Source organism: Xenopus laevis, chromosome 7L (genome assembly GCF_017654675.1).
Source record: "Xenopus laevis strain J_2021 chromosome 7L, Xenopus_laevis_v10.1, whole genome shotgun sequence".
In the NCBI taxonomy this organism is placed as follows: domain Eukaryota; kingdom Metazoa; phylum Chordata; class Amphibia; order Anura; family Pipidae; genus Xenopus; species Xenopus laevis.
Genome location: NC_054383.1, coordinates 129,240,418 through 129,266,698, shown reverse-complemented (window position 1 = coordinate 129,266,698; position 26,281 = coordinate 129,240,418). Strand labels below are relative to the sequence as shown.

At 39.2% G+C, this 26,281-nt stretch overlaps 1 protein-coding gene across 1 annotated transcript; it reads right to left on the bottom strand.

Moving 5' to 3' along the window:
* Positions 1-6,211: 6,211 nt before the first annotated feature.
* On the bottom strand, positions 6,212-24,906 carry LOC108696822 (myeloid cell surface antigen CD33). The gene is made up of 8 exons (XM_018226481.2): positions 24,821-24,906; positions 23,987-24,104; positions 18,255-18,635; positions 15,551-15,844; positions 15,332-15,460; positions 12,522-12,584; positions 7,770-7,813; positions 6,212-6,717 (listed from the first exon to the last, which is right to left on the bottom strand). The coding sequence occupies exons 2-8, from the start codon at positions 24,078-24,080 to the stop codon at positions 6,709-6,711; spliced, it is 1,014 nt and encodes a 337-aa protein (XP_018081970.2). The 5' UTR covers positions 24,081-24,104; positions 24,821-24,906; the 3' UTR covers positions 6,212-6,708.
* Positions 24,907-26,281: the final 1,375 nt, after the last annotated feature.

Below are 26,281 nucleotides of genomic sequence, written 5' to 3'. Positions count from 1 at the left end.
TGCTCCCTAACTTGTGTCTTTAAGTGAAGCACAAGTTAGGGGGCAGGAGGGTTGATACTCCCATGTGGAGCAACTTGCTTCTTTTTTTTTTTTACTTTGCACAATGCCCTACAGGTAGTAAATGGCCCACAAAGAGTTATATATAGTTGCCATAATGTCATTTAAAAATCACACATTTGTGTAGTATTGATTCTAGAAATGTCCTACGTGAAATATGAACCATGAAACAGGAAAAAAAGGGCCACCATGTTCTTTAGGTTGGGTTAACGCAGTCCATTCTAAATGAATTAAATCCCCCATACAAGTGACAGTGTGTTACAAATGAACCCCATAAAGGCTTTTGCCCGGCCCGGCCACAATTCAAGGAGCACTAGGGACGTGTACTTCTGTACATGTAATCCCCAGTGCCCCAGGACATGCTTGACCGAGGGGGGTTGCGCGACCATGCGCCAGGGGCCATTGAGCACCTAAACCGGAAATCCAGGCATGAACTTTACCTCATTCTACTGCTCTGGTACAACATCTGTGTAAGTATATTTGCTGGCTATGACTTCATTTTTCCACATTTTTCATTCCCGATTCTCTATGTGGACTGGTAATGTACCTTCTTTTGAGCTCGTGCTTGCACAACCCTGAAACACATCTCTTTTTATCAGAGCAATGCAGCTGTAGAATGTATCACTTGAAACATTACATGTTCTTCTTTGCATATGTTCTTTCAGACAAACCAGAAATTGATCCAGAGTCTAAATGCATACTGAACCAGGACAGTATGGAGTGTAGTTGCATAGTCCATTCCAACCCACCTGCTTCTATTGAATGGCGGCTGTTAGATAGTAGAATAAACCAGTGAAGAGGGGGATTTGTTGTCCACACCACCTCTAGTGGTCATATGACAAAGAGCACACTCAAACTGGCAGCCCCAATAATAAGAAACATTTTTTGCTATTCTACAAATGAAGAGGGCAACATAGATACCCATATGCATACAATGAGTGAGATATACTCAGGTACAAACTCTCTGTCAAGAGTAAGGGGCGCTGTGGAGGCAAAGGATGTAGGTTAAGTTCTTAAGGCAGGGGCTGTAAGGCTGGACATGGAGAGGAGGCACAGGATTAGGATGAAGAGGGCGATGAACAGGAGCAGACTGGACAAGACGGAGTGGGTGTAGAACAGGAGCAGACTGGATTGGGAAGGAGTGGGCGAAGACAGAACTGGACTGGAACTGGAGGGCAAGATGGAGCAAGAGCATGCTAGGCAAGGAAGGACAAGACAAGGATAAAAGGAAAAGGCTAGAGCAGGAACACCGCTAGGGGCAATGCCACAGTGCTTAGGAAGACCAATGCTCTGGCACTGGTGGTGAGGAGGGCAGGCCTTATATAGGGAAGGGTTAGTTCTGATTGGCTGACACCAACCCATCAATTAGGCTGATGTTGGAAATACCCTGCAAAGGCTTACGAGCAAGCCTGCTAGCTGCTCACCTGACCTAATGGATAAAGCACAGAACCAGAAACCCTGGTTCGAAACCCAGCAGAGCCATTATCCCCCTCCTTGCCTGGCGACTCCCAGGTTCCTAAGGAAATAATAATTTTAAATGCCTGGGGTTCTGCAGCTGTGCAGGCAAAGCCACCCTCGTGGGTGCCAAGGGTACTGGCAATTTCGATTTTCACAATTTTTTTTAGAATTTTTCGCTGTTTAGAATTTTTTTTTTCACATAGTTCCCAGGTGGCATTCTTAATCTATTGCATTATTAAGGAAGCACATATTCAGAATAGTCACTCATTCTAGTCAGAATTGAGGAATTGATTGGTCTGATTAACTGCTTTTGGCAACTGCACATACAAATGTATGAACTATAGGTATAGAACTACCAAACCAACAGCTAGCTCAATATGACATACATATTCAGAGGATCACAGAATGTTGGAAAGAATGTGTGCTTAATCAGTTATTGTCTTCATTTTCTACAGCTGAGGAGTTTTAAGACCCATCTGATATGGGTACTGATAGCTCAGCACAATGGCTGACTCAGGATATGGTACATAAAGGTTTACTCCCATTTTTTAAAAAGGTATCTTTTTATTGAGTTTAACTGTTTGAACAGGTAGACAAACATTACAAACATTAGTTTGGCAGTCAAACTTGTACAATGTTAAGTGAAGTAGAGCATCAAGAAGTCATCACTGTTGCAGGAAATGAGGTCCAGGGTTCCCACACTTTATTAAACATATCTGTTACCTCTGGATAGGTATGTCAGTTTATATAGTTCAAGCTGTGCATTGATTAGTTTAATCCAATGTGGGTGGTGGTGAGTTCATCCAGTGAATTGCTATTGTCATTTTTCCATAGAACACAAGGAGTTGCATACATTCCCTGGCGCTATTTAGAGGTGCCATAGAGTGTACTAGTCACACTGATCAACGGCTATTTCTTCCCATCATCATCATGTACTGGGATGAGAGGGGCCCATTTGAGTTTAATTTGGGGAAGTGGGTCATCCTGGTTGCACATAAGGACTATATACAAGCAGGGCATCAGTTTCTTAATAGAGGGATTTAGGAGAACATTTTCAAGTGTGGAGTACAGTATAGACTTGGAGTTATTTTGGAATTTTATGGGAAGGCACGGATCCATCCTGCTATTACCCAGTTGTCTCCTGTCCTGACTCTTCACCCTCATCTTCCTCTGCAGTCTGATTCATTGCCCTCTTCACCTGGCCCAGTCTGATTCATCACCCTCTTCACCCTCTTCCTACGTGTTCCATGGGCACAGCTAGTCCCTGCCTAAAGGTCTCACCTTCCTCCTCTACCTCCATATCGCCCCCTACCTAATCTTTGACACATCCAAGGGATAGGTTAGCAACATGTTGCTCAACAGCCACTGTTTGTGGATCACTGGATTAGAGGAAAGCTGATTTGATTCCATTATTTAAAAAGGGATTATGATCTCAGCCTATTATAGGCCAGTAAGTATGACATCTATGGTGCCCAAATTATTGAAAGTCTTGTCAAGGGATCACATTAAAAATTACGTTCTAGAGAAAGGCATTATAAGCATTGATTAAGTAAGTTAGATGTTGGGACAGTGGGAGAGCAGTAGATCTGATCTATTTAGATTTTGCCAGTGCATTTTATACAGTGCTCCACAGATTACTGCTTTCTAAAACTATGGACTGTTGCGCTTAATGAAGTAATGGATAGGAAACTGGCTACGGAATCTGGTGCAGATGGCGGTTTTTAATGGTACATTCTTTACTTGGAGTAAGGTTGTTAGGGGGAACTACAGGGTTCTGTATTGTACCCATTTTTATTTTACTTGTTCATTAATGACTTAGGGGAGTGTATTGTAAATAATGTATCAGTGTTTGTAGATGACACAAAAACCCCCAAATCCAATTAATTCCATCCAGGATGTGGCATCCTTGCAGTAGGATCTTGACAAACTGGTAATCTGGGCAACTAAATGGCAGATGAGATTCAATATTGATAAATGTTAAGTCATGCAGTTCTTGTAGATGATAAACTTGGCTGTAGCAAGCAATGCCAGTCAGCAGCATCAAGGGCAAATAAGGTCTTGAGCTGTATTAAAAGAGGCAGAGAGTCACGGGAGGAGGGGGTCATTCTTCCACTGTATAGAGCAATGGTAAGGCCCCATCTAGAATATGCCGTACAGTTTTGGTCTCCATCACTCAAACAGGACATTATTGTATTAGGGCCCAAAAGAAGGGCAACTAAGCTGATTAAATGTGTGTAAAGTTGCATTTATACAGAAAGAAAACTGGGCAAGTTGGGGTTGATGACACTGAAGAAGAGGTGCTTAAAGGGATTCTGTCATGATTTTTATGATGTCGTTCTTATTTCTAAATTACACTGTTTACACTGCAAATAATTCACGCTACAATATAAAATTTCATTCCTGAACAAGCAAGTTGTAATATTGGCTTGTAGGCAGCCATCTCATGTGACTTCAGAAACAGCCAGCATTTTAGAATGGAACTTCTTTCTGGCAATTAATGGTTTCTCCTAATTAATGTCAATGTAATGTAAAGGAGCAGCACTATTAACTGATGTCTTTTGAAGAATTTTTTTTCCCATGAAAATATCTCTTTAAGGGGGAATTTGAAAGCTATGTATAAATATATAAGAGGGCAATATCATAAACTATTAAATGTTTTATTTACCAGTAGATCCTTCCAGCAAACATAAGGGCACAAGGGCAGGGCCCATTCTGATTAGAAGAAAGGAGGTTCCATTATGTTGGGTTTCATTTCTTAATCTACAGAAAGGGGTTTTTACAATGAGAGATACATGAGATTCAAGATGGAATTGGATGACTTTTTACCAAGTGTGGAAATACAGGACTATTGAAAATAGCTGGTCCATCTTGGAGTCAGGAAGAATTTGTTTCCCCCTCTGAGGCAAATTGGAGAGGCTTCAATTGGGTTCTTTGTTTTTCTCTGGATCAGCTAGCAGTTAGGCAGGTTAAACTTGATGGGGAGATGTTTATTTTTAACCTACAGTAACTAACTACTATACAATGTTCCTTGCACACGTCAAAATCTTATATTTTATGTCAATTTCTTTTTATAGCAAAATATACAGTATAACCTTAATGCCTGAGCACTATGAATACAGCCTCCTGGAAAGATTCCATAAAGTATATTCCCAGCATTTTACTACCACAGCACTGCTCCACATCTATGCATATCCTAGATTTCAAGCCAAAAAAATCCAGTAACGTTAGGTTCACCCCGGGAGTTGATGCATTTTTCTTTTGGAAAGTACTCATTATGGTGAATCCAAAATAGTCAATGATGCTGTTATTACTCAAATTACCAAACTGTGAAGCTTACCCAAGTGCAGTGGTTTTTATGACTTTTCTAAAAATCATCCTAAAAATATTAGTGTGCCGAATCCTGGCCGAATCCCGAACTGAATCCTGGATTCGGTGCATCCCTACTTAGGGGGGTATTTACTAAAACTTCACTTTGATCAAACTCCCAAAACCTGTATCCCCTTAATTTAGCAATAATTCTTCTCAGAAAAGTAAGTGTAAAAAACATTGTGACAAAATCATGTTTCAGTTTCGAATTGTGCGACTCAAAAACTCTACTTTAACAAATTGTTGCCAAGACAACTTATCAAACGGAATACAATGCAAACATTTCAAACTGCTGAGAATCCTGAAGGTAAAAAACATGTTCCAATTGGTAAAGGGACATCAGCCATTGACTTCTGCTTTATTTTGACAGCTGGAGTATTTTTCGGATTTTAATTTTTAGGAACTTTGGAGCATAAAAATATGAAGGTTTTTTTCCAACATTTTGAGTTTTTTCCCCTTTAAAAAACTTGACCAGAAAAAAATGAGTTTAGTAAATAGGTCACTAAATGTTCAGATGAGCAAATAACCAGGCTTTGGTTCCAGTTGAATTTATACATCATTATGCACCAACAACTTCCATAACATAATATTAAAGGGCAGATTTATCAATATGATACTTTTATGATTAGATTGTTATCAGTGGGTGAAAGTTAGAACTAACCATGACAAATACAGTTCTAAAAATCTCATTGGAATGAATAGAACACGGGTGAGTTTTTATTTATTATAAGGGATACTGTCATGGGAAAAAAAAACATTTATCAAAATGAATCAGTTAATAGTGCTGCTCCAGCAGAATTTTGCACTGAAATCCATTTCTCAAAAGAGCAAACAGATTTTTTTATATTCAATTTTGAAATCTGACATGGGGCTGGACATTTTGTCAATTTCCCAGCTGCCCCAAGTCATGTGACTTGTGCTCTGATAAACTTCAATCACTCTGTACTGCAAGTTGGAGTGATATCACCCCCCTTCCTTTCCCCCCCAGCAGCCAAACAAAAGAACAATGGGAAGGTAACCAGCTAACAGCTCCCTAACACAAGATAACAACTGCCTGGTAGTTCTAAGAACAACACTCAATAGTAAAACCCATGTCCCACTGAGACACATTCAGTTACATTGAGAAGGAAAAACAGCAGCCTGCCAAAAAGCATTTCTCTCCTAAAGTGCAGGCACAAGTCACATGACTGGGGGCAGCTGGGAAATTGACAAAATGTCTAGTCCCATGTCAAATTTCAAAATTGAATATAAAAAAATCTGTTTGCTCTTTTGAGAAATTGATTTCAGTGCAGACTTCTTCTGGAGTAGCACTATTAACTTATGTGTTTTGAAAAAAATATGTTTTCCGATAACAGGATCCCTTTAAGCTCTATGCTCACATTTTGATAACTCTGCCCCTAAGTACTATAATAAATGAAATAGTGCTGATTTATGAATGAGTGGTCTACACTATACTGGTGCAGTTACCAAGCACAAGAAATGAGCAATTGGTAAAAGTAAATATGTGATTAATTGCTATTAGTTACTGCACTGTTGCAATTTAGCCGTTGTGTTAGTAGATCAGCCCCAGTATATACAGTAACTAACAGATCCAACTTGAGCATATCAAGCTTAGAAAATATAACAGAGGTGCATATATTGGCATGAAGAAAAACGAATGTAGCTGACTGTTATACTAAATGATAGAAAACAAAATTGCTGTAGAATTAATAATGAAGAATTAATTCTCTAAGTAAACCAATGTAACAACTAAGGAGGGCATAGTCCATTCAGCAAGTTCACGATGTTTAGTCCATTCACTGCGCTGTTCACATTGTGTGTGCCAACTCAGAAGTTCTAAAAAGAGATGGAGAGATGGTAAAGAGTGAGATTATATGGGAACCAGAGAGTCTATACTTTATAAATATATATTAAAGGAACAGTTCAGTATAAAAATAAAAACTGGGTAAATAGATAGGTTGTGCAAAATAAAATGTTTCTAATATAGTTAGTTAGCCAGAAATATAATGTATAAAGACTGAAGTGACTGGATGTGTAACATAATAGCCAGAACACTACTTCCTGCTTTGCAAATCTCTTGGTTTCCACTGATTGGTTACCAGACAGGAAGCAATCAGAGACTTGAGGGGGAGGGCCACATGGGTCACACCTATTTGCTTTTAAATCTGAGCTATATGCTAAGAATCAATTGCAAACTCACTGAACATTTATGTGGGCCCCATTAAAGTCGCTGACTCGCTCAGAGTTAGAGAGCTGAAAAGCAGGACGTTGTGTTCTGTTCAGAAGGGCCAAATCTTTATGTATTTTTGTAACTAGGTGGTTCCTATATGGTCTAATCTCAAATTGTGAATATTTATGCACACACTCACATTTGAAAAATATATATTTGCAAATTGAGAATTTGAATTAGGGTGAGTGCTATTTTCGCACTCAATGACCTTGCACAGTCGCAAACACCCATCTCATTTGCAAATATTTTTGCGTAATGCTAATTTGCAACAAAATGGAAAAACGGGCACATCAGTGCAATATTTCAGCATTCAGGAAAGAATATGGGCAATGCAACCATTTGCATAAATATGTGTTGCGCAAACATGGTGGACCAATGTGTCTCCTTTTCCACTCTTAATGCTAGCCCTGTTTCTCTTTATGATCTTTTCAATCACTCCCGTTTTCGGTCTTCAACTTTTCCTTATCTTCTTTGCTAACCTAGACTTTACTTTTGTTCCCTTCAATCTTATTGTCTCAGTTTCCAGGAGATAGAAATGATCTCATATGTTTTGCCCAGCTGCCACAGATCACCACTTTATTAAGAGCTTGTTCAACATCTAGAACTACAGAATATATAGAGACACTGAGCTAAACAAAAAAAATACGAATATACTTACTTGATATATAGGGTCTTCCTCCTCTGGACTGACTCTTGTTCCTCCTTAAATTAGAATACAGTTGCTGAGGTTTTGTTATCTACATTCTTAAGGTTCTGTTTACTTACAGGGAACAGATATGAATTCTAAATGAGGCTAAATAGTTTTAAACTTTTTTGGGGTTATGTAATATCATGAGCAAAGTGTGCAGCACCTCTAGTAACCAATTAGCAGATAGTATCTATTGGTCACCTATTTAAAAGTAAACATCTTGATGGTTGCTATGGGTTAATGCTCTTGGGCAAATTTTGTGATTTCTATTACATATTTGCTTTGACGCTTCTTTGAGGTTTGAGGTTGAAGCTCAATGATCCCCAACCAGTTTTTCACCAACCCCATGGATGTTGCTCCCAGTCACTTCAAAGCAGGTGCTTATTTTTGAATTCCAGGCTTGGAGGGAAGTTTTGGTTGCATAAAAACCATGTGTGCTGCCAAACAGAGCCTCTTGTAGGTTGGCAGGTTACTTAGAATGACAGTATACAGGAGAAAATGCAGCCCTTATTTGGCATGCTCAGGGACTTTGTTTATGCATGTGTTGTTCCCCAACCATATATTTGATTGTGGTTATGGTAAAAAAAATGGGGACCCCTGCCCTAAGCTTATACCAAGCTTTAGAATAAGTAATCTTAGCATGATACACCTGCACTGACATATAACATAATAACATTTTTTAAAGCACTTTCCACACATGTGGGAAGATGAGTGGTCAAAATGAAGGTTGAAATGGGTGCGACAGAGGAAAGAAAAAGTAGAATGGAAGAAGTGGTAAAAAAAAGAAAACATTTAAAAGGGAAAGCTAGGAAGAGATTATAAAATAAGAAATGTGAGAAAAGGAGCAGAAAAGAATGAGAAAAGGAAAGCACTCCAGGGAAAGCGGAAGTATTTGGAAGAAAAAATGTTGGAAAGGGTGAAAATACAAATGGGTTTGTGATGAGCAATATAAAAAAAGAATTGAAAAGAGAGACAGGCAGAAAGCAGCTATGGAACAAAGGAGATAGCAAGTAGGGTTTTGCATATTTCTATATAATACACAAAAGCCATGAATATCTTGTAAATTATATCCTTATAAACGGTGAGTTCTGATGTCATCAGTTATAAACGGTGAGTTCTGATGTCATTTCTGTCACATGACTCACTAAAATTTGTGTATTATAATAAATAAAGTACCCCCTGTTGCAAAATATGAGGATATTAGAAGTTACCTCCGAGTTTCATGACCTGTATAAAAACACTCGGCCTTAGACCTCGGGTTTTTATATGGTCATGAAACTCCTCGGTAACTTATAATATCCTTATATTTTACAAGAGGGGGTACTTTATTCCCTATATAACAGTAGTGCTAGGCACTGGCATTTTATTTATACAAGTATGGGACCTGCTGTCAATCCTCAGGACCTGGGTCTTTCTGTAATCTGGATTTCCATACCTTAAAGGAATTGTACAGTGTAAAAATAAAAACTGGGTAAATAGACAGGCTGTGCAAACTAAAAAAAATTTCTAATATAGTTAGTTAGCCAAAAATGTAATGTATAAAGGCTGGAGTGGTTTGATGTATAACATGTCAGTCTGAACACTACTTCCTGCTTTTCAGCTCTCTTGGTTTACACTGACTGGTTACCCTGGTTACCAAACAGTGACCAATCAGAGACTTGAGGGTGGGCCACATGGGTCACATCTGTTGCTTTTGAATCTGAGCCGAATGCTGAGGATCAATTACAAACTCACTGAACAGAAATGTCCCATGTGGCCCCCCTTCAAGTCGCTGACTAACTCAGAGTTATAGAGCTGAAAAGCAGGAAGTTGGATTCTGGCTGTTTTATTAGACATCTGTTCACTCCAGCTTTTATACATTACATTTTTGGCTAACTAACTATATTAGAAACATTTTTTATTTTGCACAGCCTATCTATTTACCTCGTTTTTTATTTTTACACTGAACTATTCTTTTAAGTCTGCTAAAAAAATAGTTTTAACATTAATGAACCCTAATAGACTTGTTTTGCCTCCAATAAAGATTAATTATATTTTATTTGGGATCAAGTTCACGGTTGTTTTATTATTAGAGAGAAAAAGCAAATGATTTTTAAATATTTGAATTATTTGATTAACATTATTGTATAGGAGATAGCCCTGCCATAATTTGGAGGTTTCTGGATAATGGGCTTCTGGATAATGGATCCCATACCTGTATAATATAAATTGCTATAATAACACAAAAACATTCAAATGCTTTAATAACAATTTTATAAAATAAATTGTGTTTTTGAAGCATTTTTATGTCTTAATAAAACACTCTGCCAAAAGGGCATGATCTTGCCAGTCGTCTTCATTTGTGAACAATATACTGTAGCTTCTACAGCTCTCCAGTCTGAAATAACAGACGCTATCTGCTTGTCAGGGATCCACTTCAATAGCAACAGGCAGCAGTTTGAAAGGCAAACTGGAAGATGAACTATAAGAGGTGTGAACATAATGATAATAGATTGTTTTAAAGGAGAACTAAACCTCCCCTATAAGAAAAGCTCCTACCTACTACCCTAGATAATCCCCCAACCCTGCTCCCCTCTGTATAGTTCATACCGAATAAATTGTTCACGTATCAATGCAGAGTAAGCACAACGGAGCTCATGGGCGCCATCTTCTGGATCTTCTTCAGGTTGTTTTCCTTCCTTCAGCAATTCACAGCACTTTTGTCGCATGCACAGTTACCGAAAGACTGAACATGCGCCAATACGGCGCTCCCTTATAGATGAAGACTGAAGAGCTGGAAGATGGCACCCATTAGCTTCGATTCGCTTACTCTGCACCGATATGTGAGAAATTTATTCGGGACACTTTTAGTGGTAACGAACTAGGCTATGGGGAAGCAGGGTGGGGGACTATCTAGGGTACTTGGTAGGAGCATTTCTTATGGGGGGGGTTTAGTTCTCCTTTAAATTACGAAGAGTGAAGAGAGTTAGGCCACTCATACAAAATGTTAACCTAATAATAAATCCTTTAAGATTGCATAAAACCATGGTGGCAAAAAAAAAAAATTGTGGTTTTAAAAAGCTTTCCCCTTACAAACATCAGACTTACCAGTCTATAGTTTCCTGTCTGAGATGAAATAATTGATCTGACAACTGTATAGCCACTATAACTATAACTGCATGCTCCCTTAAAACCCTAGAATGATTATGGTGTAATATTATTAGATGGTGCTTTATTACTGTAGTTTATGGGAGATTCCACTGCTAAAGTAAATAATTCTATATAGCATAGTATCATTGCACATTCGTTTCTAATATGTGTTAATAGTAGTGATGGGCGAATTTATTCGGCAGGCGTGAATTCGCGGCGAATTTGCGCGATTCGCCGCCAGCGAATAAATATCGCAAAACGCCCGCGGAAAAAAAAAATTTCCAAAAAAACGGACGCCGGCGTCAAAAACGAGACGCCGGTGCAGTTTCGCAAATTTTTCGCCGTTTCGCAAATTTCGCGCAAATTCGCCCATCACTAGTTAATAGTATGTTTTCCATACCATATATTGACCAAGCCAAGCAATATGTTTTAAACGATTTATTTCTTAAAGCGGTTGTTCACCTTTCAAACCCCTTTTTTTTTTTTTAAGTTCAGTTGTTTTCAGATTGTTCACCAAAATAAAGACTTTTTTTAATTACTTTCAGTTTTTAATTTTTTTTTTTTACAGTTTTTCCAAAATTGAAGTCTAAAGTTTAAAATGGTAGTTCACGTTCACTTTTATTATGTGTGAGCAGGATCAGATGAACAGACAGTCTTTAAAAGGGTAATATTAATTTATTGTTAGCTGTGATCAAATGGGTTCAAAACAAAACAAAATAAAACCCTTGCTAAACTTGGGCTCTAACTAATACACAAGGGATTTTCCCTCTATACTACTGGTCCCCTACTGGAATTACCAGGCAAAACACAAATGTACAACCCCATCTAAAAAACAAATGCTCTGTAAGGCTACAGATATATTGTTATTGCTACTTTTTATTACTGATCTTTCTATCCATACCCACTCCTATTCATATTCCAATATCTTATTCAAGCCAGTGAATAGTTGCTAGAATATTTGGACGCTAGGAACCAGATTGCTAAAAACTGGAGAGCTGCTGAATAAAAATCTAAATTAAAAAAACTAAAAAGATAAACCCCCCTTCCAGAGCTGCTTCAGAAAGATATAAGAAGGTAAAATATGAACCTTTACATTTCAATATTAGAAAAACAGTTGCAAATAGAAAATAGAAAGAGATTGAAAAAAGTCTTTATTTCTAGTGAACTACCTGAAACCAGGGGGCAGATTTATCAAGGGTCGAATTTCGAGGGTTAAAAAACCCTCAAATTTGACCCTCGAAGTAAAAATTTTGCGCAGAAGCTTCGATCGAACGATCCGAACGATTTTAATCGAACTATTCGAACGATTTTAATCGAACGATTCGAACGATTTTAATCGAACTATTCGAACGATTTTAATCGATCGATCGAAGGATTTTTATTCCATGAAAAAAAGAAACTTAGAAAAGTGCTGGGGAAGGTCCCCATAGGCTAACATTGCACCTCAATAGGTTTAAAGTGGCGAAGTATGAAGTCGAAGTATTTTTTAAAGAGACAGTACAAAGAAAAAGTAAATCTGCCCCCAAGTGTTAGAAGGTGAACAACCCCTCTAATCATCTTTCCTCATTGTCTTGTTATATGAGTCTATCATACCTTCGGCTAATACACCCTTATCAGGGCAGTCTTCAATCCTGGCTGCTGTCTCTCTCTGTATTCCTGTTAATGTCAAAGAAAAGAAACAGTGTGAGAACCAAAGCACAATGTCTTTATTATTTATTGCCTTTGTGATTGCTCCTTTCTCAGATTAATTTTATTCTACAAGTCCATATGCCAAATACAAGTTACAAGTACTGATCAGTATCTAATGATCTAGTAAAATTGTGCTAACGGTAAGAATACTTTATATATTGTGACAAAAAGTGTTGTCCCAGTGGGAATTGTGTGTATGATGGCAGATATATGTCACCCAGGCTGAGGTATTGGCTTTGTCTTGGCTGATTCTGTTAATGCTTTTAAGAATGGCTTGGATGATTTCTTGGACAGATATTATATCAAAGGCTTAGTATAGATATGGGTATATATAATTTATGTGAAAGTAGGGAGGGGTGTGTGTATGGATGACTTTGTCTTTTTTCAACCTGATTTTAACTATGTAACTATGTAACCCTGAGTCACCTGTCTCATCTCTGGGACTGAGTTACCTGACCCCTGACCACTGCTATGAGCAATCCCCCACAAATTTACATTTAAAACTGCAAACAATACTGTCTGACATGAAGTGGGTGTCTCCCCTGTCTTGTTGCATAGTTTTATCTTTGGATGAGATTTTACACTATTTTGGAAGCTTTGGGAAAAAGCAGTTCCCTCTCAGGGGTCTGGGAAAGGGTTCCTCCATGCCATATGAACCAGAGTCTGAAGTAGTTACGGTAGGGGTGACCACACTTGAGGCAGATACATTTTCCACTAGATGTGTTAGCAGGTTGCAGAGCCCTTCAAAGCACCTGACATGTCCGATTTGGAGGTCTTTCTGGTTAAATTTGGAACATCCTGGATGAGGGGCCTGGGAAAATGTTCATTTAGTTAAAAGTGAACCACAGGAACCTGGCATTGAGTGGTGGTGGTGGTGTCTGCCCCAGTGCCTCACTTTCGTAGCCCTCTAGTGCCATTGCCTATCATTGAGGTCTCATTTGAAAGAATTGCAATGGACATAGTAGGGCCTCTGGTAACATCAGGGGGGGCATCAGTATATCCTGTTAGACCTAGATTATGCTACCCGGTACCCTGAGGTGGTCCCTTTAAGAAATACTGCCTCCAAAAACTTGGGTAATTTATTAAAGAAGGCTATACAGTAGATGATGATGAGAGTTACTTTATAGTCATCACCCCAGGGGTCTCCTGTGGCAAGGACCTTGGGGACCAGGTGGACATTGGGGACATTTCTTCTCTTTCTGCATCCTTTGAAATCCTGGCAGGGAAGGAGGGACTAAACACTGATGTTACAAACTGTATCAACTTCTCCACAGCTTACAGAGAGCATGCAGGAACTACATAACCCACAATGCATTGCACTATGATGTTCCTTTCCTTATTGAAATCTCGTGTGCAGGGAATTTCCGATTCTTTCCGATTCTACAATGACTTCCATAAGGTAAATGAAGTTTTAAAATTTGATGTTTATCCCATGTCAAGGGTCGACTAGTTAATAGAACGGCTAGGTCCTGCTAGGTACATAACAAGTCTTGACCTGACTAGGGGGTATTGGCAGGTACTGTTGACAGAAATACCATTTTATACTCGGCAGAGGCTCTTCCAGTATATTTGAATGCCATTTAGACTCAAGGAGCCCCAGCGACAATCCAAATGGTGATGGACCACATTCGTAGTCCTCATCAGCCCTACACATCCGTTTATTTTGATGACGTGGTGATTTTTAGTAGAGTTTGGTAAATTTACCTTCCCAGAATACAGGCTGTGCTAAATTCCATTAGTTAGGCATGCTTAACAGTGAGCCCCAAGAAAAGTACTATAAGCCTGGAAGAAGCCTGTTATCTTGGTTATACTTTGGGGGGGATGTTATAAAACCTCAAGTAAAAAAGGTGGAGGAAATCAAAGACTGGTCCCCCATGTCTCACTAAAAAGCAAATCCATACTTTTCTTGGTATGGTGGACTATTTTTTCCGAGGTTGGTTCCAAATTTTGCTACCATGGCTGCCCCTTTAACAGACCTGACAAAAAGGAAAGTTTCCACAATTATTAAGCGGGGTGCTGAGCCATAAAAGGCATTCCAAGACTTGAAAACAGCATCAAATGTTGGTGACTGTGGATTTCAAAGGTTTGTTTTAGAAGCCGATGTTTCAGATGTTGGTTTAGGTGCAATCTTGTCCCAACTGGTGAGGGGAGAAAAAAGTTGGCCCCGTGCTGAAAAGAATTCCAGAGAAAAACTGCCCTGTGATGGCAGTGTGAACTTTGTTTTGTGCTTGAACTTCAGTATGGTTTGTTGTCAACCTGAGTTTACCCATGACAACCAATCAGATTGCTGCATTCATTGTGCTACTTGCAGCTGGCTTTAAAAAGCAAATCACTCATTGGTTGCTATAGGTAACTGCCCATAGGCAAATTTGCTCAGTGTTGATAAACGAGCCCCATTGTTTGAACTAAGATTCCACTATACAAAACCCTAGATGATATTTCATGTCTAAAGAGCTTTATTTGCATTAATGACTACTCATATCAATGCGATTGTCAATTGGATTCAGGATAGCATGGGCAGAGGAAGTCACACATTTTTTTTTAGCAGTTTGCTTATTATAAGATATAGAGGAAAGTTACATTGTTTACTTGCGTCCCCACATATGGGATTACGCTAATGATGGGTGAATCTGTGGAACTGCAAAAAGTATAAACATTATTTTATTTCTGTTTAAAATACTAAATAATCACCCCATTCTGTCTTTCCATATTACCTTTTTCTTGCGTTTTCCTGGTCCTTTTGAAGAGCCATAGGAATCCCAGGCCCATCAGTGTTAAAATAAAAATATTTCCAGCCACCATTGCGGGAATCAGTTTTGAATCAAAACACGCTTCCTTGGGATCTAAAGAAGAACATATGGTGACATAGGTTTCTGCATTGAAACAATTATTAATACATTTTGCATTGCTTTAACTCAATTTAAAAAACTCACCATCAACAATTAAGGTGATGCTAGCTTTAGTAGACCAACTTGTATAAGTCACAGTGCAGGTTAAGGAGGAATTATGGTGTTTCAGTGATGGAGTGAAAGTGATAGTTGACCAGTAGGTGACAGTCCCATCTTGGTGCCTCAATGTATTATTCTGTGTATTTTCTGTATTTACACTTCCTTCCCATGTGAAGGTTGGAGAGAGCCCAGGACAGTGTGTAGGAGCCGTGCAAGTCACAGTCACTTCTTCACCAGCGATCAGATCATTGGTGGGAGATATATCAGGTTCTTTCAGGTCTGCAAGATTTATGTTGAATATTAAAACATTTTTAACAAAAAAAACTAACTTGGGGACTGTGTCTTGTGGTATTGCAGATGCATTGCAAATAATGAAAATAATTTAACAATTCTAATTTGCTTATTTGGCATTGATCACACTTAGGACAAAACCCCATTTAGTTTGGGTCCTGGAAGGAATTCCCTAGAAAGTTCTTTGAAGAATGGACAGTCCTGAGACACTGAACCTATAGTAGGGAAAATGCTTCTTTGGCCTGGCAAACATTTAATATGGACTCACTGGGACCATAAAAAGGGAATGCTTCCACTGATAAGGTCCAGCAGGTGCAGGTCGGCGGGATAGACCATATGTAGTAATCAGCCAGAGTTGCTCAGCAGTTGCCCCATTAAGGAGGCAACAGGGACAACAGTGCAGAGGTTATCCTCAAGACCTTATAAACTCAATTGGTCAGGAGCAGTTCTGTGCTGGACGGCTTTGCCATGACAGAGAAATAAAGGGTTAGTAAACCCTAGTGCACCCCACTGTTCAACCAGACTTGTTGCTCCACTACAAATCCCAGAATAATGTAACCATGAAGCTGAGGCATGCTGGGAGCTGTAGTCCAGCAACATTAGGTTTGTATCATTTAAGAAATTTTGCACAATTAAACTTTTCCCCCAACGCTGCACAGCCAAGGACTGCTTTAGAATGCAAATAATCCTCCAATGAGAAATATCAAAATCTGTATCAGTCTGGCTCTATGCTCTTTGTTCCTGTAACTGGAGCTGGAATCTTTAAGCACTGAGCAAGTCTGTCCTTTCTCCCAACGTCTCCTTCCAGTGTAATATCATCACGAAAAATTGCCATTATTATCTCAATATGTAAGATAGCAGCAAGATGCCTGACATGGTGCTGGGAATCAGCATTCTTTTGGTCAGTTTGTTTGATTTATAGTGATGTTTTTTATCAGTTGGATCCTTATTGATGAATTTCCTCCCGTCTATAATTATAATACATTTTTGAAAATTTCTATAGAAAACTAGGGGGCACTGTGGTACAGCATTACAGCTGGTTTTACAAATACTTTAAAGATGAACAGAAAGGGCATATAATAGGTGGGCCCAACAGTTGCTTTTGGACATCAGCTGGGATTTTACAGGTGAACGTACATGCTGCATTGGGAAGGTGCAATGGTTTCAAGTGATCTGCTATGGAGAGGAAGAGAACACTAACTGGGGCCATTTAGTGAAGAGATGGTTTTACCAATCTGACATTAGGAAAATCAAAGTTATGCAGAATGACAGCTGAAGCCAAGTACACAATAGATTTAGGTTACCAGATCATATGAAAAATCCAGTTAGAAGGTCTGCACTGATTGTAGTAGAGTGTGGGTTTTTGGCATTCGGAGTTTAGTCAATAATCATGGTAAATGGCACAAAACCTTGTCTCCTGAAAGTCTGTCCTGTTCCATGTTATCATTTACTTGTAAAAACAGCAAGACTGAAGAATTATTTACTACACTCTCAATGCCGAAAATCTGAAAAAATTAATTTTTTTAGTATAAAATTGGAATTTTGAAAAACCACAATTTTATTTGGTAATTTATTATACCCCAAGGATGAAAAAAGTCAGAATCTGAAAATCCAGCATCTCAGACCTGCCGAGGTTGCATCTAAGTCAATGGGAGAAATCCCAAAGATTTTTTATTCTGAGCTGGGTTTTTCGTGCAATAATCCAAAATTTTCTGGGTATTCGGGCAAAAATCCCAAAAAAAGGGAGTTTTTGGTTGGAAATTCCGAAAAATTCGTAAAACTTGTATTTTTCCCGATTTTTCTCTGGATTTTTTTCCGCAAACAAATTTTTCGGGAAAGTGTAATCATAAATAAGCCGAAAAAAACCATGCGGTTTTGGTCAGAGTTTTTTCAACAAAACAAATTCGGACTTTGATAAATAACCCCTTTAGTGTCCGGCTTAGGGTAATGCTACATTCATAGTTCACTTTCCTTACCCAGATTATGAGCACATCCCCTTTCTTACCCCCCTGACTGATTCAAAGCTCTCGGTACTTGAGCCATAGTGTTACACCTGCCCCTTCCCCATCCCCCTATTCTTCTCCTCTTCTGCATAGCAATAGCAAGTATATGTAAAGGACTCAAGAAAAACCCAGAATCTGTACACCGGTTGGTAAATGAGATGACCTAAAAAGACATTACTGGAATCACTAAACTGTCATGCTATGCACTTGGTTCTTATTGTATGGAACAATATATTAAATGAATTTCAAAATTGGATTTCAAAAATAAAGATCTAAACCAACATTTTCATATAGGCTTTAAAATAATCATCAGCAGAACAGCACCACATATATAGCTGCTTATTTAATCAGATCTAGGGCATTTCTGGGTTTATAATATTTATATTTTCACTCACCTGTTACAGATACAATTGGTTGGATACGGTAATAGTTATATTTTAAAGGATCTCTATCCAAAATTCTGAACCGGTACTGGTCAGTGTCTCCTGGTTGTGCATCACTGATAGAGAAGGAACAGTCTCCTGCACTCACTTTCCCAGTGAATATAAAGCGCCCGTTTGTTGTATCAGGGAACTGAGAGGAGTCAGTAGAAGCTGCAACTGGGCCATTTGGATGTCCTTTATATCCTTTATACCAGATTCCAATGGCATCTTTGGTTAAGTTATAACTGGGGCCAACAGTAAAGTTACAGGGGATGAGCACACAGAGTCCCCTCTGCACTGTCACCCACTCTGGTCCATCTATGTGAAACCCAGGATGTTGCTCACAGTTCATGCCTGTGGGGGAAAAAATACATGTTCATATTTTACTTATACATGTTCTGATTCTGTACGGTTTCGATTATGTACTCTACTGGCTTTAGAACAAACACATCAGGTACTCCATTGTGCATTATACCACGTGTTTTCATGTGGTGGGAATCCAAATAATAATACTTTCCCCAAGGTGTTTCATTTTCAAATAAATGGGAAGCAGACTGTTATGGGAGATTTTCTTTGACCCCTAATTCATTCTGTGCGCTGCCCTTCTCCTGGGTGCACAGAGAAAGGAAATGATACACTGCCTGTGCCAGTGGAGTAACTAGATGTTACTCGTCCCATAGCAAAATAATGGTAGGGCCAAAATATCCAGAGGTTGTCCTCCTTTACCAATACATATTAAAATTACTCATTGATTAGGGCCTCATGGGGCCCGTTATACCTCCTGACCCCCCCCCCTGCAGCCGCAGGGTCTGCTTTCACTAGTTACAGTACACCCCTACCCTATGCAGCTCCCAGTTCTTCCCTTTCCTCAATCAAATTTCTCTCTGTCCCTCATGCAGGCAAGTCCTTGGCAGAGATACTTAACCACATAGCTCTTGGCTAGTGATGGGCGAATCTCTCCCATTTCGCTTCGCCAAAAAATTTGCGAATTTCCCGCAAAATTTGCGAAACTGCGAAAAACTCGTGAAAAAACGTGAAATCGGAAAGTTCAAGAAAAAACCTTGAAATTCTACAGTTTTCACAAAAAAATAGAGCAATTTGAACGTTTTCACAAAAAAATCGTGAAATATTAACCCTTTCACAAAAAAATCGAGCAATTCGAACCTTTTCACACAAAAAATCGAGCAATTCGGACGTTTTCACGAAAAAAAAATTAAAATCTGAGATCGCCAGCAAATTCGTGCCAGGCAAATTTATTCTCCCTTCATTACAATTGCCAACAAAATATTCAAACACATGGGAAGATTCTGCTGTCTGTGTGGCATGAGACAAGTAAATACCTTCTGATTCTAAAAGGCATCATTTTGCATATAATTGCTAGCTAAGGGATTTTTGGCTCCTTTCAGCCCTTCTCGCAATAATCAGATTTAGGGGTCCGTTTACTAAAGTGCGGTAAATCTGACTTTAAGTTTCCGCATTTTATCGCTGAGAATATTTTTACGCCAGAATATTCGCAGCGACTAAGTTTACTAAACAGCGATGCGCTCAGAAGTCATTGCGATCACTTGCGGTAACTACGTTAAGGAACCAGCTTACGTTAGCGGTAATTTTAGCGAGTTGCGAATTTTCTGGCGAAAAATTACATTTTTGCGAATATTTATGCTATAAAATAGTCTTGTTTTATGGCGGTTATTATGGCAATTTTTACTGTGACATTTATGGCCAGAAATGCATCTTCAAAACTTATAAACTTTATTGACTGATGATTATACCATCCAACAACATCACCAGAGTAACACCAATCAAACATGTCTGCATCATATAAACTCTTCTGCCAATAGAATCATAGGAAATGATACCAGTCAATCTCTTTGCTTCATAGAAATGCACAGTTTAATGTAGCCAATCCCAATGAAACCAAAAAGTGTAGAGGCTGACGAATCCTTGGACTGTGATGCCACTGCCAATAATACGACTCTGAGCTGAAACTGCTGCTGTTGCACCAGATAGAAGCAGAAGCCAAAACATCCTGTCAGCAATAGCTACAGATCTCTCTCCTGTCAGCAAAGAATGATGGGTAAAAAAAAAACATTATTATGGGATATTTCCTGCCCCTTGAGAATTTTCTGGCAGAAAAAATACTTTTACGCCACTTCATATGTGGCGGTAAAAGTTTGCGAATATTCTGGCGTTAATTTTGTCTTTAGCACATTTCGCTGTTTAGTAAACCATGCGTTAATGTGTACGTAGCGTTATTTTCAGCAAATGCGATAACTGGCGAACAATTATTCTTGCGCAAGAAAATTCGCAAATTTATATTTACCGCAGGTTAGTAAACTGGCGATAACATATTTGGCGAAAATTCTGTCTATATATTGTGCGAATATTTTTAACGCACTTTAGTAAACGGACCCCTTGGTTCCCCATTTTGCTACTCTCCAAGTCTTACCTCTCAGAAGTCATGTTCCAATTAGGGATGTAGCAAACCGCCGATTTGATGTTCGCGAACGCCGTTCGCGAACACCGGCAAAAAATGCGAACAGTTCGCGAACTGTTCGCGAACTTCGAACATCCGAAAATCGTTCGATTCGAACGATCGAAGGATTTTAATCGTTCGATCGAAGGATTTTTGTTCGAATCGAACGATCGAAGCCATTCGATCGAATGATTTCATTCAATCCAATGGCTTCAATCGTTCGATTCGAACGAAAATCCTTCGATTTTAGCGATCGAAGGAATCGAATGGTCGAACGATTTTTGACGCGAACGCCTATTGGCGAACGTCGCGCGACGTTCGCGAACATTCGGCGGACGCGAACAGTCGAAGTTTGCGCGAACTAGTTCGCCAGCGAACAGTTCGCTACATCCCTAGTTCCAATATCTTGCACTGATGAGATCTAACAAGATGGAAACAGTCTGCAAGTTTGGATACATGGCTCTGAACTATTGGGCTGTATCTGTGCTATAAACCAGCTGTCTGGATGCATAGTTGACCAAAGGGACACAAAGAAGTGATTTGCATGTCTCCGCCCATGGGAGAATCAAAACTCTCATTTTTGGTATCTAGGCAGTGCTGTGTGTATGACATGAGACAAGTAAATACCTTCTGATTTCCGAAGGTATCACTTTAACTATGCAAGTAAATTGCTTTATTTTACACTTTTATTTTGGCGCTATATAGACATTTTTATTTACTGATAGTACTCTATTTCCTACACAATGCCATCACATTTTTTTAGGCCACAGGTAGTTGTACAGTCATAAGAATTGCTTCCTAGAATCCCAGCCAGGGATTGATTTTCAAATTTTAATTACACTATATAAATTATGTAAATCTTGTTTTTCTTCATTCTTTTGGAAGCCACAATTAGAGCATACAAGAAGGTACTACTTTGTGGAAACTGTTAAGTCAAGATTTCATCACACCAAAATATCATGTATGCACCAGAAAAGGGGGACCCGATGCACCTGCCCATGCACAGCCTGTACAATATAGACAGCAGGGCTGGAACTAGGGGTAGGCAGAAGAAGCACGTGCCTAGGACGCAACAAAGTGGGGGTGCCTAGTATGTACCTCTTTCACCCACCCCTGGTCTGGACCCTAGTTCCTCCACCGGCACTCTCCAATGAGCTTCTTTGTGCACTCCCCTAGCGAGCATCGTTACACATGTGCCGGGAGGTGGTGAAGTGGCCAGCCGGGTTGCCTTGGGTGTCTGGCCAGCTTGGCCCAGAGCTGATAAGTAAGGATGGTGGTGACATGTGAGGAAGCCAGTGACATTGGGGAAATACAGAATGGAAAGTGAAAGTAATTGCTGTTCCTCAGTTATAGAGGTGGGGAAGGCAATATATGATATGAGATTTTTATCAGGTATGAATGTTTTATTTAAAAAACAATTTGAGTTTCATATTTAATTTGAAAAGGACCTTTATTATACAACTATTTATGGGTGACAGATATAAAATAATAGAATATAATAGTAGAATAAATATAGACAGAAAAATGTTGAATGCAGTCAAATAGCCATGTAAAATGTTTATTGTCTCTAATATTCATGCTTGAGTCTTAGGAGGCAACGGCAGTGTCATGATACAGGCCTGTAATAGTTAATAAAACAGGCCAAGGTATCATGAGAAATATTTCTGCCAACATCTAAAGGTGGCCATACACGGGCCGATAAAAGCTGCCGACAGACTGTGTCGGCAGCTTATTGGCCCGTGTATGGGGCCCACCGACGGGCTTCACCGATCGAGATCTGGCCGAAAGTCGGCCAGATCTCGATCAGATGGGATGAAAAATCCCGTCGGATCTCGGTCGCATCTGTTCGGACCCATGATCCGACCCCCGTTTCCCATGCGTTAGGATCTGATCGTTGGGCCCTAGGGCCCACGATCGGATCAGCCCGATATTGCCCACCTCAAGGTGGGCATATCGGGGAGAGATCCGCTCGTTTGGCGACATCGCCAAACGAGGGGATCTCTCAGTGTATGGCCACCTTAAATCAGACACATAACAGGCCACTTTTCACTATGGTCAGAGGGGTCAGAGCTGTAATGCCCTTCTGTAAGCCCTGGCTGATAAGAGCCATTCCATGGGGAGGGGGAAGCACAAGGAGTGAGAACTTAAAGTTCCCAGCAAGTCCCTCACAGGTGAAATAAAGGTCACGTATAACACCTCCTGAAACATATATATCCTCATATAACCCATACCTGTTGTACCAACAATATAAAAAACTGGTGATGGGTTCAAGGTAATTTTAGCTTTCTGACTGGGTTTGGTACTCTCTGTATTAGATGTGAATATCTGGGCAGGGGCAGGTCGCACAGTATTGATTAGTATCTATGGAATTCATGACAGATTTAATAACCAATGAATATAATATCATCTCTCTCCTATGTTCCAATAGGTAGTTATGGTCATTATATTCTTGGTCCAGTTCCTACTCACAGGAGGTCATAAAAACTCAATCTGTGTCCTGCTAGGCCACGCCCCTTACATTCCTGAGGGAGGGGGGAGTGTGCAGTTACCTGATGTCCTGAAATCACTAAAAAATAGTCAGCTCTTCTGACTAAACTGTAGATTTACTTTGGAGGACAAATTGCGATTGGACGTTATCCCATTTGTTTCCCCTTGCCTCCAGGACCAGGAATTCTATATCTTTGAAGTTAAGTATAGGTTTTCCATGTTTTCCCTTTTATTTTATAAACTGTTTGTAATTGAATTATTGAATTGTATGTCTCTTTTTGTAACATCTTTCTGTATATTGCACTGTTATACCTTTTATAATATTAAAGAGAATTTAATAAGATTGTCTTTGGTGCTCTAAATGAACCTAGCCTTAAAGAGTGTAACTGTGAGCCTTAACCCTCTGCATGCTGAAGTACTTGCTGAATCTGTAGGAACTAACTGACTACAGTGAGAGAGTGTTTAATGCATTGGTGTATTGTGAATTATTACCTGATAGAGAGAACAGGGAAATAGTCACATTAGGTTTCTATCGCCTGTGAATGATAGATGGTGGCAGTGAATGAGTTTTGTGGGTGTTGGTTGGTGTTTGGGGTGCTTTTGTGTTAGTCTAACCTGTGTGCAAGGTGGGTGAGAGACTGAGTGAGTGAGCCCTGATAGCCACACCTAAAGTCACGTGCGGCTGGAAGTACCGTATACGTGACAGGCAGTTTTAATGGAAATAACAGTGTCACATACTCACCATCCCAATGTAGGGACAGCAAAAAGAGTAGAACTCTGGGATATTGACAAAGGAACCAAAATTTACTGAAGCTCATCCTGACAGTCAATTCCATTGGCTCTGTGCCAGACTCTCTTACCTATAAAAGATTACAATATGTAAATTTAAACCAAAGCATTTTAAATTAAATGAATAATATAAAATGAATGAATTTAAAATGAATAATAAGAATACATTAATTGCCTTCATTTTTATCCATGCTGACACACCGTGCACCACTTTACGTTGCCCCAGTGGAGCATACAAACTAATGGTAGTATGCTATAAAAGGTGCAAAGTTTGCTACAGGTCTAGTCAGTTCGAAGTGACTTATGCCATTCTTCAAGAAGTGGAATTTATGTTTGGGGACTGTTTCTATCAACAGTTGCAGGGAACGGCCATGAGCACCACTGTAGCCCCTACATAATAACATTTCTATGGATTACTTTGAATGCACCTTTGTGTATTGTTATTTATATTATCATTACACACATTATATTATTATGCCTTGGGGAGGGCATTTGAATACTTTACTGGTATTCCATCCTGTCTTATACAAAACAGTGTCAGCTATTCTTTCATCTTAACACATGAAAAAATTCATTTTCTTGATTTAACCACTAAGAAAGGTGAGTTTCAACTGAAGGTAGATACACAATACAGATAATACGCACAGGAATAGTTTGTTGCACTCCACCAGTAACAGTTGCAGTTATCTTTGTTTTTACATGTGTATTGCTGTTTTATAGAGGATCATGGGAGTTGTGTCTCATTCTGTGAGGCAGATCTATTCTGAGATGTCCATGCGTGATTTACCTTAAAAACACGAAAGCTGGAGACCCTCAATAATGCTCAATCAAGGGCTTCCATCCACAGGCTACTGAGGTGCATATAACAGTCATCCCAAAAACCGACAAAGTGTGCAAGCTACCGTCCAATATCCCTGATCAATATTGATCTCAAAATATATGCAAAAATGAAAGCACAAACTTCCCCCGACTTATCTATCCTGACCAATCAGGCTTTGTTCCTAAAAGAGAAGGAAAGAAAACAACTAAGGTGATCTCATTGATACATTATGCAAAGAAAAAGAACATACCTTCTCTTATTCTCACAACAGATGTGGAAAAGGCTTTCGATAGAGTCTCCTGGCCTTTCTTGGAAGTAACCCTAACAGGTTTTGGATTTGGAGTTAATATGAAAAATAGAATACTAGCATTATATAAATCCCCCCACTGACAGAGTAAATGGTATACTGTCCCCCAAATTAGAAATAACCAATGGTACCAGACAGGGATGCCAACTCTCCCCACTTTTATTTGTGTTAGTACTGGAACATTTTAGGAACAACCCGGATATCTCCGGGCTCATGGTTAATAAAAAGGAGTATAAAGTAGCTGCATTTGCGGATGATCTCCTATTCTTTATAACTAAGCCGATTATCACCCAATGTGATGTCACTGTTTCAATTGTTTGGAAAAGTCTCAAATTTTAAGATTAACTTTAGCAAATCAGAAGCCATGAATATTAATCTTTCAGACTGGGAACTTTCCCTTTAGGTGGACCAATAAAGCTATTAAGTATCTAGGAGTTAAAATCCCATCTAACTTACACTTACTTTACCAGGAAAACTTCATCCCATTATTGAAAGCTCTGGAACTTAAGATAGAGTATTGGAAGAAACTGAGGTTATCCTGGTTCGGTAGGATTCAAGCTGTAAAAATGATGCTTATGCCAAAAATTCTATACCCACTCCAGATGCTCCCAATTAACATACCGAGAGCCTTTTTCTCGTCAGTTAAATCTTTGATATCTCAGTTTATGTGGAAGGATAAAACTCCCATATTTAATACAATAACTTGATACGTCCAAAAGACAAGGGAGGTCTGGCCATCCCTGATTCGCTTAGGTACTACAAAGCAATACATCTGGCATGGGTCTTGGACTGGTATAACTCAAAAGAGGAAAAAGCGTGGATGGCTATTGAAAAAGCTAATATAAAAATACCACTAGAAAATCTTCTTTGGGTTCAGAGAAATACTGCTATGACATATATCCGAAATCATCCCACTATCAATCCTATATTAGATATTTTGTTTCAAGCTAGAGACACTCTTGGGCTCTTACCTAAACCTTATATACTCCAACCTTTGAATTTCAACCCAGAATTTCCTCAGAGTCTAGACAAAGGTTGCTTTGCACCATGGAGTTCATCTGATAACACTCCTACTAAATTGAGAGAATTTTATAGGAAAGGGACTAGATTATCCCTATCAA

What these genes read in the sequence shown, in the direction of transcription:
- LOC108696822 (XM_018226481.2), bottom strand. Translation starts at nt 24,080, where the DNA reads ATGGAATTGACTGTCAGGATGAGCTTCAGTAAATTTTGGTTCCTTTGT. An exon ending in ACCAATTGTATCTGTAACAG is followed by an intron (nt 15,845 to 18,254) that starts GTGAGTGAAAAT and finishes TAAATCTTGCAG; the next exon opens with ACCTGAAAGAACCTGATATA. An exon ending in TAAGGGTGTATTAGCCGAAG is followed by an intron (nt 7,814 to 12,521) that starts GTATGATAGACT and finishes TTCTAATTTAAG; the next exon opens with GAGGAACAAGAGTCAGTCCA.